The sequence below is a fragment of the Rhinolophus sinicus genome, chromosome 3 (genome assembly GCF_057876585.1).
Source record: "Rhinolophus sinicus isolate RSI-liver-muscle chromosome 3, RSI-T2T, whole genome shotgun sequence".
NCBI lineage: Eukaryota > Metazoa > Chordata > Mammalia > Chiroptera > Rhinolophidae > Rhinolophus > Rhinolophus sinicus.
Window position 1 is genome coordinate 200,741,004 of NC_142503.1, and position 16,873 is coordinate 200,757,876.

General features: G+C 50.5%; 1 protein-coding gene across 3 annotated transcripts in view; it reads left to right on the plus strand.

Annotated features, from left to right (window-relative positions):
- The window catches only part of TDRD9 (tudor domain containing 9), a 92,736-nt gene extending 86,572 nt beyond the window's left edge, over nucleotides 1–6,164 (plus strand). For all 3 annotated transcript variants that reach the window (XM_074326815.2, XM_074326814.2, XM_088797558.1), the window contains exons 34-36: nucleotides 2,538–2,656; nucleotides 3,895–3,967; nucleotides 5,444–6,164. In XM_074326815.2, the coding sequence (XP_074182916.2) occupies nucleotides 2,538–2,656; nucleotides 3,895–3,967; nucleotides 5,444–5,545 (294 nt within the window). In that variant the 3' untranslated portion in view covers nucleotides 5,546–6,164. The remainder of the gene's footprint in view (nucleotides 1–2,537; nucleotides 2,657–3,894; nucleotides 3,968–5,443) is intronic.
- The last annotated feature ends 10,709 nt before the right edge of the window (nucleotides 6,165–16,873 follow it).

Genomic DNA, 16,873 nt, shown 5'->3' on the forward strand with positions numbered 1-16,873 from the left:
ATAAAGCCAGCAACTAAATTCAAAGATGGATGGCAGTGAGAAAATGAAAGGTGCTCAGCGTCCTGGGTCATCAGGAAATTGTCAGTGAAACCACAGCGACAGCACTCAGACCGGTGAGAATGGCTGAAGTCTAAGGCCTGGCAGGAACAGTGCCCGGGGGCATGGGCAGGAGGTCTGCTCATTGTTGTCGGTGGGTGCGGAATGGAACGACTTAAAAAGACAAGGTTCTTCAAAGTTAGACACCCACCTGCCACGAGACACCGCCATCCCACCTCGAAGCACTTATCCAGGCTGTTTGGGAACTGCCCTCCTGTAGAACTCGAATGTTGGCAGTGCACAGTCGCTCACCGCTGGGTGCAGTCTGGAAGGCGTCAGCAGGGCAGTGGACAGCACGCTGGGGCCGGCTGCTCGCTCGGCGGGGTCTGCTTCAGCAAGAGGGGATGGCTCTCAGGTGCTCACGTGTCACCACGCCTTGTGTGGTTCTGTCCACATGACATCTGGCACAGGCTCAGCTCGAGGGTGAGAACACAGATGAGTGGACCAGGGTGCAGGACAGGCCTGCGAAGGGCACCCAGGGCAGCAGGCCAGGAGCTGCTCAGCCTGCTGCTGGGCGCGGACGCACGAGTGTGCTTGTCAGACCCCCCATGGTCCCTCGTGAGACTGGGACTCGTGTGCTCACACACACACACACACACACACACACGTACACTTACCCAGCCTCACTTACACATCCCATATGCACACCCACACACACATGCACATACTTACACCCACACTCACATGCACATCCTCACACACACTTACCCACACACATAAACCCACACCCCCACAAATACTCGTACACAGACACCCACACACACTCGTATGTATACACCTCCACTCACACACACACACCAGATAGGACACCGGGGAGTTTTGCATGAAGGGGGAGGAAAAGGCGCTTTGGAAACTGGTTCTGACTGGAAACAGTGAGGCTGCCGACAAAAGCGTCACAGAGCAGTGGTCTGCTTGGCGAAGCTGCTGCTCGTGGACGACAAGTTAACTCTGAGGCCGCTCTCCGTGCGCCTGTGGTTGAAGAAGCATGTGGGTGTGGGACCAGGTGTCATTGGACGGGGCTGCAGCACCGCTGGAAGGCCCCCTGGGGTGCGGTCAGCCCGAGGCCCAGGCAGTACTAAGTCAGCACCGCGCAGAGCGGTCTGGGGTGTGCACCCTGATACCTCAAGCCATGGACAGACCCAGGCCCCGATTGTGGTTTCCGATAGGGCTTTCCAGCCAAAGGAACCAGGGTTCCTGGGGTTAATGGCTGGTTCCAGGGCTGGGCAAGGAGAACACAGGATGAGCCCGGAGCATCCCTAGTGCCAGAAAGTAAGGAAGTGGCAAAAAGGGGCGGGTCACAAGGACACGGGAGCTAATCCGAAAGAGCAGGGGCAACACAGATAATTAGTATTAGGTTGTAATTCAGAGTGTGAAGTAAGTATCCGTGTGTCCATTGGCTATAAGTGAACAGACGGGAAGAGGAGAGAACTCTCAGGGACAGAAGAATCCCCCGCAGATCCTGCCCCCGGAAGTGGAGCTGAGCTGCCCTCCCCCACACAGTGCCTGGAGGGCTGACTAGACTTAGCGCCGTCCTCAGACAGTAGAGTGGGGAAGGGAAGAGAGGCGTTAGAGTGGGCAAGTTGCAGACCCACTCAGTGAGGTGCTCGAGGCCAATGTCATGGTCGCGGCACGCACATCCTGAGACAATAAGAGAAGGGCACCCCAGCTCTGTGGGATTTCCCCAACATACATCACCCCAATCTGATCATGAGAAAAACGGCACAAACCCAAATGGGGGCCTCCCACAAAATACCTGACCACAGCTCAGAACTGCTAAGGTCTTGAAAAACAGGAAAAGCCTAAGAAGCTGCCCCAGAGCAGAGGAGACTGGGGAGACATGAGTACAGGGCAGTGTGGGCCCTGCATCGGCTCCTGGGCTGGTCCATCCAGGTCAGGTCGGCCTGGAGTTCAGTTCTAGTAACGCACCAAAGCCGGAGCCCGTCCTGACAGGTGCGCTGAGGAGACGCGAGGGCTGGCACAGGCTGGGCTCCGGCGTGCTTAGCTGTCAGCTGCTCAAAATGGGAAGCTAGTTTAGGAACCGCCACAAAAGCTGGTAGCACACAGGGCGTGTTGTGCCTCCTTAGGCTCCGTACACACATTACAGACGAGTGACGGATGTGCATGATGCACGTGAACTTTAGCTGTGTGATGCCAGGAGTTAAACGATGGTAAATTTTAAGATGGAAGTTTGAAAAGTGTGCTTACATTGAAAAGTCAGAACCGTTCTTGCTGGTTTTTAATTTCTTCTTTTGTCATTGCTCCTTAAATTATGGTGGTAGTTACTGATGTTCTTCGTGTTGTTTTATTTAGTATTTGCTCGGAAAGCACGTTGATGAGAGTCATAGAATTTGGGCTCTGAGCGTTTCTGAATCACCTAAGTGTGGGATGACACTCAGTCGCTGTGGACTCATAGGAGTACTTATGTTGCCATTTACTTACAGATCAATATTCTCAGGGCTGCCATTAACAAGCTGGTGTGTGATGGACCAAACAGGTCGAAGTGTCTCGGGCCAGAGCGAATCGCGCAGTTACAGGACAGTGCACGTCAGAAGCTTTTAGGGTGAGTCACACGATGACATGGCAGCTTCCCTCCCCGTCAGCTTTCCTAGCTGTCCGGACGTGAACGCTGGAGTTGTTCAGGAGAGGTCACAGCCTGGTCCTCTGCAGTGAGAGTCCAGTGCCAGCCGTAGGCCCGACTCCCTGGCCAGCAGCCCCCTCGTCCTGTGCGTCGGTCACGACCCAGGCACAAAGCAGAGGACAGTATAGTAAGGGACCCTTTCAGACCAACGGGCAGGGTGGAGGGAAGCCACAGCCGGGGGTGTTAGCAGCGGTGCCTTGGGGGCCTGGAGGCTGAGGCTGTGTGGGGAGACCCTCCATGGAGTGTCCCCGGGGAATGGGGTCTAGGGATATGCACCCTGACCTCCCCTTCCTTCAGCGCCGTCTGAACTGTCCCGCACTGGCCAAACCCAGTGGCACTGCAGCCTGGCCGGCTTGGAGGAGGCTGGGAGCAGGCAGTGGGTCGCAGAGAAGCAGCAGCTTCCAACACATCCAGTCCTGCCTTCCCACCTCACACAGCTCTCCCAGGCTGCTGGCAAGTCCTTTCTGGCCCGAGAGAGCGTCTGTGCTGCTGGGGTTGACTTGTGGCATCTGATAGGATGGTGGCTTTCCGCCACTTCCCATCTATGTCTCGAGTGGACTTCGCTTAGCTGTACAAGCACTTTAAAAGGTGTGAAATACACACAGCTATCTTAGCAGTTGTGAGAAAGGCTAATTTTAGTTTTCTGTCCTCACTTTTTTCCATAAAATATTGTTACACAGACTTTGTGTTGAAGTTGCTCCTACATCAAGTGCACACAGGTCATGTCAGTGCATTTGCACAAAGTGAACATAACGTGCTTGAGCGACCGGCACTGGTCAGAATCCATGTGGTGAAACATTAAATGCGCTTGAGCTGACGATGTCCCCATTTCCCGTGGCTGCTTCCAAGCAGGGGGCGCACAGCCTCTGCCCAGGAGTGGGGCGGCCCCCATGGTTGTGGAGGGACAAGGGACCGGGTGGTCTTATAGCTGCTTCAGCCCCTTGTCTGTTCTGCTGTGACTGTTCAATGGGCTCGGGGTTTCTCTGGTCATGACCATAAACTTGACCTTTTGAAACTTGTTGTGGTTATAATTCTGTTATACTTGGTTACAATTATGAGGGAAAGTACGGAGGATGTAGATCTTTTTAGAAAGATTACAGTAGTGTTTTCAGTTACTAATGTATCACTAAGATGACTTAATTCTCGTATTTAAATTTTAGTTTGTTCTGTCGGGTGAAACCAAGAGAGAGAGCTGTTCCTAAGTGGCACGAAAAGCCATACGAGTGGAATCAGGTGAGTGAGAAATGGGGCACAGGGGGGGCAGCCTGCCGCCAGGATCGATGGAAACAGGCTCCTTGAGGGACCCAGGGCTCGCACAGCGGCATGGAGGGGCCGAGAGCGGAGTCTGGAGGCGGGGGTGGCTCTCTGGTTACTGGGGTATGTCACAGTCCAGACAGGCGGTGTCCAGACAGCACTGTGGAATACCTTGGTGAAGAGTCAGACCCAGGCTGCTTATCCTGTGATTTCGGTAAAACAGGAATGTCTGCAGCAGCTTTTAGGGTACACTGGCATTGTCCTTGTCTGCTCGGGCTATCACAGCAGTATTCCGTCACCTGGGTGGCTTACACAGCAGACGTTTATTTTCTCTCAGTTTGAGAGGCTGGAAGTTGATGAGGGGCCCACACAGCGGGCTTCTGCTGAGGACTTCTTCCTGGCTTTGTACATGGCCACCTTCTCGCTGTGTCCCCCCAGGGTCTGGTCTCTTCTTCACTAGGGGCACTAACCCCATTGGGGGCCCCACCCTCATGACCGGGTCTACCCGCATCCCTCCCAAAGGCCCTGCCTCTTAAGCACCTCCCTGTGGCTCACAGCTTCAGCATATGGACCAGGGGACACAATTCAGACCACAGCAGCCATGCAGTAGGTCACGTCCCATTTGGGGCACCTTGACCTTTACAATCTGCACAGTTTAGGAAATGGAATAAAATGATTTCAGGGGAAAGAACCCAGGGAGGAATTTAACCTTGAATGCTAGAGCCAGGGCCGTCTTTATAAACAAACCAGTTCGGGGGTGGCCGGTTAGCTCAGTTGGTTAGAGCGTGGTGCTAATAACACCAAGGTTGCCGGATCAATCCCCGCATGGGCCACTGTGAGCTGCGCCCTCCTTAAACAAACAAACAGAACAAACAAAGCAAAAAAACCCAGCTGGGGCGGAAGTTCATCCTTTCTCTGGCAGTTTAAGAGAGAGACTGTCCCAGACGTGGCATCGTCCCACCTGAGTCTGAGTCTAGAGGCTGCTCCACACACTCCCTGACTGGCCTCGTCTCCAGAGCCCTCAGGAACAGTTCATCCTGCACAGAACTCTGCTGGGTGACTGGAGGGCAGTTGCCCGCACCCTCGGGCCCGCAGACTGGCCGCGCCTTGGAAGCCAATAACAGGACTCACTTTGAAAGCAGATTTCGTTTTGAGGCTGATGAGCTTTGGAGAGGTTGCAGGCTTTGAAGCAACCACATAGGAGGGAGCATGTGGGGCTCTCTGCGTAAAGGTCCGTGCTATGCAAGATGACCTTAAAGGTGAATTATCAGGATATAGACTTGCATGTTATGGATAGAGAAGCATTCTATAAATACCCTTTGAAAACTAGAATGCTTTCTGCTACCATCCATGTCTGTGTGTCCGTGTGTATGATTTTACTTATTCCCATTATTTGCTTTACGTCCAGCAAAGTCCCACTGCCGAGCCTGACTGGCCTTTTGTCTGCCCTGTCAGGTTGATCCGAAGCTGGTCATGGAACAGGCGGACCCCAAGGGCAGCAGAGGGAGGAACACCTTCCTCTACCAGCTCCACAAGCTCATCGTCCTCAGTTCCTAGGTGTCGGGCAGGTGCGCCCACCGACTCCTGGAGGCGCCCCCACCCCCCCTGGATACCAGCTCCTTCTGCAGACCCACCGTCCTGTACCCCAGCACCCAAACAAGTGGGGCTTCCACCTGCTACCTTTCTCTTTGGTGGTGGCCGGAGAGCGCTATTTCTTTTCCTGTGGGAAGGTTGGAAAGCCCCGTCTTTTCCAGAAACAGAAAACCACTGTGTTAAACGCTTGGGGGAAAATGGTTCCTAAAGAAGACTGCGTTTGAAAAGAGAGCCGTGTTTTGCTTTAAATTCACTCAGGTAAATCTCAGCGTCTACTCTTGCACGGAAAGTTCCAGAATGTGCTTGTATGTTCTGTTTTGTTACAGTGATTTAAACCTGGGCCATAGGAGAAACCAGGACTCCCACATTACCACAGGCAAAAGCTGTGTCCTTTTTCAAAACCATGTGGAACTTTCTAAGTTGTTTTCCATGAGGGAAAATATCTAATTTTGGTAAAACTAACTTCAGTTTTGTATATTTTAGATTTTTACTTAAGTTACAATTTTTAGTTCACAGTTTGGAAATCAGAGAGATTGCCCGGTAATGAGTATATTTCTTAAGACAATAAAAGCATTAGACTGCATTTCTGTTTCTAACAGTGTCTGGTCGGGAGACTGAAATGTATTTCGTCCTAAGAAACCCAAATGAAGGAACACAGACCTGTTATTACCAGCCGCTCCCATTGGTCAGGGCTGCTGAAAACCGCCTGGGACGGTGCACTGAGTGCCCGCAGGCGGCCAGGTGACGGCGCGGGCGGCCAGGTGACGGCGTGGGGCCCGAGCCCGAGGGTCACAGTTCCCTGGCGAGGAAATAGGACAAGTGCACATATTGGGTCACAGTGTGGGGACGTGCCCAGGTGCTTGTGTGGAGGTCTTGGGACCCGCCACATCTGGGGGGCTCCTGTAACCGGGCCCCAGCTGGTGGCTGGGCAGTACTCAGGAAGCCCTCAGGATGCCAAGCATGCCAGGCAGCACTGTGTGTCTGTCACGGTGTCGCCGTCAAGACCTTCTGGGACAGCTCTGAGCTGAGCGCCAGCATTCCCGTCGGGGGTGCTGGGGAGTGGGCATCCCAAGCTTGGCAGGAGGAGCTGCTACCAGGGTGGCAGCAGCAGCAGCAGCCAGAGCTGTGTCTGGCGTCACGGTTCAGGCCTCGCCTGCCATGTCAGGAGGGAGCTGGGGTTTGACTGCGGCTGGCCCTTGGCTTTGCAGGTCCCTGGGTCCCTGGCACGTGGAGTGGCCAGTGGGGGAGCGGCACAGGGCAGGCCAGAGTACTCGGCGTGCTCGGTGGGGCTGTTTCTGAAACAACTACATGAGTGGTTACAAAATTCACGAGTGGCAAAAGGCTTGTTAAAAAACAATCCAGGACCCGGATCCCCCTGCTTCTGACCCTCAGAGAAAACCTCTCCTGCTCTTTCCTGATTGTTTCTGGAGTAGCCTCCATCTCGCTCAGCGTTGACTACGACTTTTGTTACTTCTGTTCCTCTCACTGGTTTAGTTTGTAAAACTACGTTGTTGAGGTAAGTTTTACATACAGTAAAACACACCCATTTTAAGGGTTCAGTGTGAGTTCTGACAGGTGTGCACATTCTGAGACCAGCACCCCAGTGAAGAGGATGAAATTTCCATTACCCCAAAAGTCCCCTGTGCTCACTATAGTCAGCTCCCAGCACTGCGGGTCTGCCCTCTGCTGCGGGGACTGGGCTCTCACTGCTTCTCTCTCTTGCGCGCGCGCTCTGTGCATGTCGAGCAGCACCACGGCCTCTAGCCACCAAAGCCAGTCACGACCCTCTCCAGTTACGCCAGCCACAGGCTCTCTAGACAGCACACTGGTTGAGAACCACGCTAGAGAACAGGTCTCCCCCGTCCAGAATTCCACGTTGATGGACTCACACAGGATTTAGTCTGTGTCTGCATTCCTTTGCTGTGCATGTTTTCAGGTCCATCCATGTAACTGTGTTTAGTAGTTCATTTCTTGTCATGCATTTTATTGTTCGGTTTACCTGGATGGTTATTTGGGTTGTTCTCAGGTTTGGGTTAATTGCGAATAAAGAGACTGTGAACGGCTGTGTGTGTTAATCTGTCCCGTTTCTGTAGGGTAGACACCTAGGAGTGGCACTGCTGGGTCACGTGTGTATGTACCTTTTTAAAGACGTTCCTCAGGCAAGCGAAGTGTTTTGCAGTGGCTGCGCCATTCTGCACTCCTGCCCCAGTGAAGGGCGTCTGGCACTTGGTCCATGGGGGATGGTGTCCCGTGGTGACGCGTTTCCTTGTGAATACTGGTGTTCAACATCTTTTTGTGTGACTATTATTTTTATGTCTTTTTGTGAGGTATCTGTTCCAAATCTTTTCCCCTCTTTTTATTGGGGTCGGCTGTGTTCTTCTTGAGTTGAATGAGTTTGTTAGTCTGGGCACAGTTCTCTGTCAGAGATTCACACTGCAAGTATTTTCTCCCAGTCTGCTTGCCTGTGTGGTTTTAATGGAGTATTTTGAAAAGTAAAATTCTTCATTTTAGTAACATTTAATTTAGTTATGTTTTAATGGTGTTTTCAGTATGTGTATCCTATATAAGAACTCTTTGACTAACTCAAGATTGCAAAGGTTCATCTAGAAGTTTTATAGTTTTAACTTGAAGTCTGTGATTCATTTTAAAGTTTTAATTTTTGTTTGTTTTGTTTTCAGGATAGAGGTGGTAATGTGGGGTTGAGGTTTGTATTTTTCCATATAGACATCCAGTTGTTTAAGCAATATTTGTTGAAAAGATTGTTCCTTCTCCATTGAATTGGCGTTACTCCTTTAAAGATCAGTTGCCTGTAATTTTGTGGGTCTGTTTTTGGGCCTCTGTTCTGTTCTGTTGGTCTGTTTTGTGTCTTCTTGATTCAATACCATACTGTCTCCACTGCTGTAGCTGTGGGTCTTGAAGTTGGAGAGAGTCAGTCCTGCGGCCTTGTCTTTCTTCTCCACGACTGTGCTGGCCGTTCTGGGTCTCCTGCCTCTTCCTATGAAAACTTCAGAGCCAGTTTGTTGATGTCCATAAAATGGCTTGCTGGGATTTTGGTGGGGCTTGTGTTGGGTCTATAAATAACGTTGGGAAAAACTGACATCTTAACAATATGACGTCTTCCTGTCCAAATACATGGATGTCTCTCCATCTAGTTAGATCTTCTTTGTTAAGTTCTCGCAAGAGTTTTCCACATACAGATCGGGTACATATTTTGTTAGATTTATAGCTAATTCTTCTTTTCCTTTTTGGTGCTAATGAAAGTGGCATCGTGTTTTTAATTCCTATTGTTCGCAGGCAGTTGACTTACATATTGACGTTGTGTTCTGCAACCTTGCTCTAATTGCTTATTAGTCCAGAGGCTTTTCTTTTTTTTAAAATCAATTCTTTGGCATTTTCTATATAATCATGTCATCTGTGAACAAAGGGAATTTAATTTGTTTCTTCCCAAGCTATATGCCTTTATTTATTAGCTTGGTGCAAAGGTAATTGCGGTTTTTGCAATTATTTTTAACCTTTTAAACCGCAATTACTTTTGCACCAACCTAATACTTTTCTTATTGCATTAAGTAGGATTTCCAGTATACTCTTGAACAGGAGTGGTGAGATCCCTGCCTGGTTCCTGGTCTTAGCGGGAAAGCTTCCAGTCTTTCACCATTGAGTATGCTGTTAGCTGTGTACTTTTTGGCCACTTGTGTCTCTTCTTTGGAGAAATGTGTATTCAGGTCATTTGCATATTTTTGAATTGGATTTTTTTGTTGTTGTTGAGTTGCAGGAGTTCCTTATATATTCTGGAGGTTAAACCCTATCAGATATGCGCTTTGCGAATATTTTCTCCCATTCTGTAGGTTGTCTCTTTAAATTCTTGATAATGTGCTTTGCACAAAAGGGTTTAATTTTGATGAGGACAAATTCATCTATTCTGTGGCTCATGCTTTTGGTGTTAAAGAATCTACTGCCAGATTGCAATCATGCAGATTTACTCCTGTGTCTTCTCCTAATAGTTCTATAGTTTTAGCTATTATGTTAAGTCATCAGTCCATTGTAAGATGATTTTTGTATATGGAGTCAGGGAAGGGTCCAACCTTGAACTAGACTAAGAAAAACAGAAGAGACAGATAACTACAACCAGAAATAAAAACGAAGACCTTACTACCAACCTTACAGAATTTGAGAGTATTATAAGACAATACTGTGAACCGGCACACACCAACAAATTAGGTAATCTAGATGAAATGGACAACTTCCTAGAAACACACAAATTGACGAAACTGACTCAAGAAGAAATAGGAAATCTCAGCAGATGAATAACAAGGAAAGAGATTAAATGAGTAATCCAGAACCTCTCCAAAAAGAAAAGTTTGGGAACACATGGCTCTACTACCAAATGTTCTTTCTATGAAGCATTAATGAAGAATTAACACTAATTCTACTCAAATTTTTTCAACAAGTGAAGAGGAGGGACGATCCCCAAACACATTCTGTGAGGACGGCATTGCCAGAATGCAAACACCAGACAAAGCCAGCACCAGAAAACCCAGCCAATACACGTATGAATACACGTGCAGCCCCCTCAGCAAAACCCCGGAGAACCGAGTCAGAGCACCGAGGAGAAGAAGGATGCCTTGTGCGAGGCCTGTCACTGCCTCACCTGGCAGCCTGGTCCCCGGCCCTGGGGCTTTCTCATCATTTCCTGAATATCTCACGTGCTTTCGTTTTTGTCTCCTGTACACTTCCCTCCACGTGGACTGAGTCTGCAGCTGCTCGGCCCTCAGTGCAATCCTCCTTTTCCTCTGTTCACCCCCAAAGTTGGCGCTTCTGCAAAGCTGTCCTAAGTCTCTGGGCGGAAGTAAGTGTCTCTCTGCCTGTGTCCCCAAAATGTGCTTGTGCTACGGGAGTTCAGCAGTTAATTTATTCCCCAGCACTTTGGGGAGTTTGTAGCTAAATTTATTCCACTCTGCGCCTCAGGAAGGGCTTAAGCCATTCATTGTATTATAGGCCGCTTGAGGGTGGAATCTGTATTTTATTAACACCTGAGTCTGAAATACCTGACACCTGGTGGATATTGAAACACGGTTAGAACAGAAGCCCCCGCAACCGGGGAGGGCCTGCCTAGGGACTCAGGCTTCCAGAGAGCCCTTGAGTTTGGGGAGCAGGAGGACCCCAGGGCCTGCGAGGACGGTGAAAGCCACAGACACAGACACAGACCAGGCGGTGCAGGCGGGGCTCCCCTCCCCCTCTCCCGGAAACCCTGGTGGCTCTGACCCGAGTGCCTCACATCACACGCCTAGGCGGGGTGGCAAGGCCACCTCCTCCTCACAGGGCTCATTGCCAGGGAGACGTCCAAGCATCCGGTGTAAGACTTGATAAATGTAAACTGGATTATGGAATCAGCAGTTCACAACACGGAGAAGTGTGGAAATTAATTATTATTGACGTAAATAATTTTAGGAAAAGACAACTTTCTAAACGGTGATTACCTACGGTGCCAGGTAGGGGTGCTAGAGACGATAGTATAGGTAGGTAGGTGGGTTTCCGCCTAGGAGAGCCCGCAGTCCCGTGGGGACAGCCGATCCGACCCCGGAAGGAGCGCCGTGGGTGCCCTTGTCATGCAGGAGCCTGCACCTGGGCCAGGTGGGCGTCTGGCGACACAGGCTGGGCATTACCTCAGAGATGCGGCCTTTCTGCTGAGCTTTGAAGGAAGGAGGGTCAGATGAAAACGGACGGGCGTGGAGATGGCGTAGCTTTTAAGTGGGGATTTTAAAGGCCATATTTTGGGTCATGATTGATTAAAATTGGATATAAATAATGAAAGAGGCCCCCTCCTTTCCAAGTTTTAACTGCTTGGAAATTAGAAAACAAAATGCTCCTAGATAACTCTTGGATCAAAGAGGAAATTAAAAGAATAAATGCAAACTCCCGAGAGAGCAATGAAAAGATACAAAACCTGTGGGGTGCTCGTGTGAAAAGACAAGGGAACTAAGAAGAAATTAGGCCCAGAAAAACCGTTGCTAGGAAGAGAAATGTATCAAAGATGTAAAGTCAAGGAATAGAAATTAACCAGGAGAAATAAATCCAAAAGCTGGTTCCTTAAAAATAGGGCCGGCCCGGTGGCTCAGGCGGTTAGAGCTCCGTGCTCCTAACTCCGAAGGCTGCCGGTTCGATTCCCACATGGGCCAGTGGGCTCTCAACCACAAGGTTGCCAGTTCAACTCCCACAAGGGATGGTGGGCTGCACCCCCTGCAACTAGCAACGGCAACTGGACCTGGAGCTGAGCTGCGCCCTCCACAACTAAGACTGAAAGGACAACAACTTGTAGCTGAACGGCACCCTCCACAACTAAGACTGAAAGGACAACAACTTGACTTGGAAAAAAGTCCTGAAAGTCCACACTGTTCCCCAATAAAGTCCTGTTCCCCTTCCCCAATAAAAAATCTAGAAAAAAACCCCACAAACAAGACAGAGCAAAACAGACTAAATGGATTACAACTGCACGGCCCCAAAAGTCTCGGCTCCCAGCTTCTAGAGAACAGTTCGAATGCTGTGTATCTGTCCCAAGCACCAGAATAAAGCACCCAAATTCATATTAAGGAGCTGGCGCACAGCTTTAGTGTCAGGATCTGTGGAAGGGACGCGTCAGTAGTGGAAAAGTACACACAACACTCACTTCTGCACATAGGTGGGAAAAATCAGTCCCTACAAATAGAATCCAGTGATGTTCAAAACACAAGTGACAAAGCAGGGTCTGTTCCAGGAATGTGATCGGTTTCCTGCCAAGAGCTGTGTGTAAGTCCACCGTGAATATGGCAGGACACATGCACGATTCTATTCAGTGGGTGCTGCAGGGGCATTTCAGGACAGTTAGCACCCATTCCCAAGTTCAGAGAAGACCATGAAGAGCAGAAGCAGGCAGTTCTGCTGTCCCTGGCGAGGCAGGGTGGTGACCACGGGCGCGGTGTGGGAGCCGGAGCTGTGCAGCGGTCTTAACGAGGATTGTCCTGTGACCTCTAAACATTTTGTCAAGACTGAACACACTCACTGCCGATTACGAGTATGTAGAGTCATGACAAGAACAGTAAGCCTCCTTTATTCAGGACACTGATTTACGGCATTAGAAGCACTGAGAAGTAGGTTGGGCTCCAGGAAGGGGGCCGTGCCTGCCTCTCGCCATTGCAGGGTGGACACGGAGCGAGCAGGTGTTCTGCGCTGAGGTGAGCTATCGGAGCCCTTTCTGGTTTGGGTCAGCGTCCAACATCTTATGTTTTTGTGCTTATGTGAATATACATTTTACTTGTATTTCAATGATGTGAAACGTCTCAGAGTTGCTTAACGTGACGTTTTTGCTGCCACCACTTGCTCGGGACACCTTCATCCCCATCACCCCCGCCTTCCTCACTTAATGTCGACAAGTCACCCCCACTGGGCCCTTCTGGCTGCCCTTCTCAGCGTCAGGAGCAAGGCCTGGGTCCACATTCCCTCTGGCAGCTCTCTCTACGACTCCATGACTGTTCTACTCAAGTATCGCTTCTGGCGCGATCGCTTTTCCTATCTTGGCTGCTTTTCACCTCCACTGGCCACTTCCCTATTTCCACGATGCATTTTTGTCAGAAGCTAAGTGAGTTCTTCACAAGCGACAGCACGGCTCCAGATTGTGTGGGAACGAGTGCCAGGTGTGCAGTGGGCGGTGACCTCGGACTTCAGGAGAAAGGATCACAGCGCACAGCTGTCACTCACATGACTGGGCCACTGTGCTGGCAGCACAGTGTGTGTTCTGCGCAGTGACGGTGAGCAGTGATGGGCATTGGAATGGTGCTGTTGAGAGACTCGAGAACCAAAAATCAACAATAAATGTTCTCTCAAATGCACAACGTTGAAGCCATGTCCGTTAAAATAGGAACCGACGGGATGGCCACCATCACTGCTCCTTGCCAGTGACTCGGAGGCTGCAGCAAATGCAGCAAGGCTAGGAGGGGAGACAGCACCACATGAAGCCAGAGCTCTTTTGCTGGTGTGTACAGCTGCGTGGCCGGGTGCCCAAGCCCACTTCCCGGCTGGATAATTCACCCAGCCTAGTCTACTCCCAGCTAAGATTTAATACAGCGAAATGATGGAAAGTAAAATTAGTGCGGAGAAGGGGGTGAAGTCCAGAAAGAAACACGCACACTTCCACCAGTCTGTTCCCAGTGGGGTCGTACAGGATGTGTGTAATTTGTCTGGCAATGAGTTGTGACAACGTGAAGTGTCCACCAGGGGAGCTCATCTATCTCGGTGCGCGACATGTATTAGAGGCCAGTGACGTAGGCACTCTGTACCGCAGGTACCAAAATTCTAGACTCCGAGTTCACACACCACATTGTACAAGCAGTTTAGGCACAGAGAGCCACAATCAGAGAATGCGGGAGCCCTGCTGACACCCAGGCTCCCGGGTGCCAGCCAAGGGCCCACCTTGCAAGCAGGCTTTTCGAAGGACCCAGTGTTGGGCCTGCTGCGGGACCCACTATATCATAAGGTTCAGCTGCCCCTGGACGACACGGGCTTAAACTACACAGGTCCTTTTATATGCACATTTTTCTTTTTCTGCGTATGAAATTGGCATGTTCAACCTTTATTATTAAGCTCACGGGCCCCCCTGACCAGGTGAGCTCTGCCATCAGTAAGGGTGGATGTGAAAGGGCCTCTCCCAGAGCATGCAGCCCATTGGCCAGCAGTCCTCTCAAGCACATTCCACTGGGGTCAAGCCTCATCCGTGGGCACCCTCACCATGGATCAGACAGTGCCCAGGGCCGTACCCCCACCCGGGCTCCCCACGGCAACCCCAACTTGCACTTGGGCCAGCAGGCTGGGGTCCCTGGACAACCGGCCCCTCAGCCAAGGATGCAACCCTTCCTCTCACAACCACTCACGCATTCCGTCCACCGTCCAACTGACGTGTGGGGGGCCACTTCCCGAGCACGCAGCCTCCCCCCAGGTAAAGTTGGGCCCCCTCTGACTGGCTGCCCGGCGTCATCCCCCAAAATGTGCAGATCAGGGTGGTTTCTATGTGTGGATTTTTCAATAAATACCTCTGTTTGTTCTCCATCTGTGGCTGGGAGGCTGCGTGTGCCAAGGGCTGATCGTGTGGGTTGCCGTGTGCTGTATGAGCACCCACGGGATTTGGTATCGGCAGGGGTCCTGGAACCCATGCCCCTCAGATGCCAAGGGACAACTGTGTTTTGGGGGAGTCACAGTTACATGCAGATTTTTGACTGCGTGTGGGGTCAGTGCCCCAACCCCCACGTTAGTCAGCTGGTAAGGCTCCTGAGTACAAGCTAAAGATGCAAAAGTCACCAGCTTTTTCCACTGTGGCAATAACCTAAAAAACTCCGTGCGTTTCAGAGTAAAGGTGTAGGGTCAATACCCACACGGGGAAAACTTCCTGAGCTCCAACTGGAAGACATAAACAGAATCCAAACATGAAAAAGTGTCCTTGGGAAGACTGGCCACCATAAAAAAGTCTCTGTAAACGAAGACAATTCCAGTTAGAACCCCAGTGATGCATCTTTTTGGAATTGGACAAAAATATCCTAAAACTTATCTGGATGACTAAAGGCCCAAGGACAGAATGCCGCTGTGGGTCTAGGGGAGCCCGTCACATGGATCTGAAAGCCAGAAGCTATATGAGGAGATACGCACACAGTGACTGCACTTAAGAGAACACTATGGCAAAGGATGCCGGAACCAGTCAAGAGGTAGATGGGAAAAAAGACTTGTGATGTAGATGACAAAGGGTTAATGAATACTGTACAGAAAGCTTTTTAAAAATTTGGAAGGAGCAAATAACAGGACAGTTAATGAATAGATGGTCCACAAAAGAACAAACCCGAGCGGCCATGAAACGTGAGATACTCCAGTTAGCAGTAAGGGAACTAGAAACCGGTGGCTTTGTGCCGGCAGACTGGCTGGCAGAGTTTAGAAAGAGTTGTGTCGTTACTGGGGACGCAGCGGGAAAAGTCCTTACATGTTGCTGGTAAACTTGTGGGGGCGGGGCAGCTTCTTGGGAACATCTGGGAACATTGAAAGCAGGCCTCCCTTCTGGCCAGGATGTCAGGACGTCTGTGCAGTGTACTGGCCAAATGCTAGGAGTAGTGATGCCTGCCCGGGGGAAGGCTTTGGAAACGAGGGCCGTGGACACGGGGCAGTGTCAGTGTGTGAAGGAGGGAAAAGCCCCGTCACCCTGCAGGGATTTCCACAGGCGTGGCAGCTGGGGACAGAAAGATGTGGAGACGTGCATAACATCTCACTGGAAAATCAGCAGGCACCCCCACACGCGTCCATTTGTAAGTGCATCTGTGCGTGTGCTTGTCAGGAGGGGGAGTACAGAGGAAAATGGGGGGACCCGTTCTCCATAGTGACCTTCGTCATCGGGGGTGCGGGCGGGGGGTGGGCCCTTTCCTACAGAGTCCTTCCTGCTGTTTTCCTGGAACACACACCTGATGACTGGGGCTCCAGCAGCCATCTTCAGCCTTGAAATGACCTTGGCAGTGAAGCCACCCTTGAACAGTGGCAGAATCTGGGCTCCTGTCGACCCCAGCGCTGTCCCACTAGCCCTGGACTGCCTAACTCCAGACTTCTTTTATGTGAGAGAGAAATGCACTTTTTAAAGCCTCTTATTTTTGGTCTGTGTTACAAGCAACCCAACATAGTTCCTGTTTGATACAGAATATACTAAAAAGAACAAAAAGTCGTAAAAAGTGAAAGTACACACTCAGTCATCAAAGTGCTAAAGTGCAGAAGGAGCGTGAAAATCACGAGGCGCCTCAGGTGAGTGGCTATGTCTCCGCCTGTGTGCTCGGGCCTGGGTCCCCTGGAAGCACTGACGGTTTCCAGATCAGCAGTCAGGTTGGTGTCACTAAGCCTCGCCTCTCTCCAGAAAGTTCCTGCCTTAAGGAACACGAAAGGTGCCTTGACCTAGCCCTGCCCGCCCGTAGGGGAAGCCTCACTAGGGAGCCAGAGCACCATGGGCAGGCCGGGTGCTTTAGCTGTGCCCTGGACTCGCTTTGTATCTTAGAGCATTGACTTGGGAAGAAGGCATGTTTAAGCAAAAAAGAAAAATGTCATTATAAACAGAAGCAGCCACACAATGTGGAAAGAGGATAGGCAGACTTTAGGGGAGTCTTAAATTAGGCTGTGCTTTTGAAGACCTGTGATTGGAAACCACATACCATCTCTTACATAATACTTTCTTCCTTGAATCGCGTTTAAGAATGAGCTGCTGGGGTTTCTGTAAACCAGTTCAAGTGCAGGGAGCAACATTTG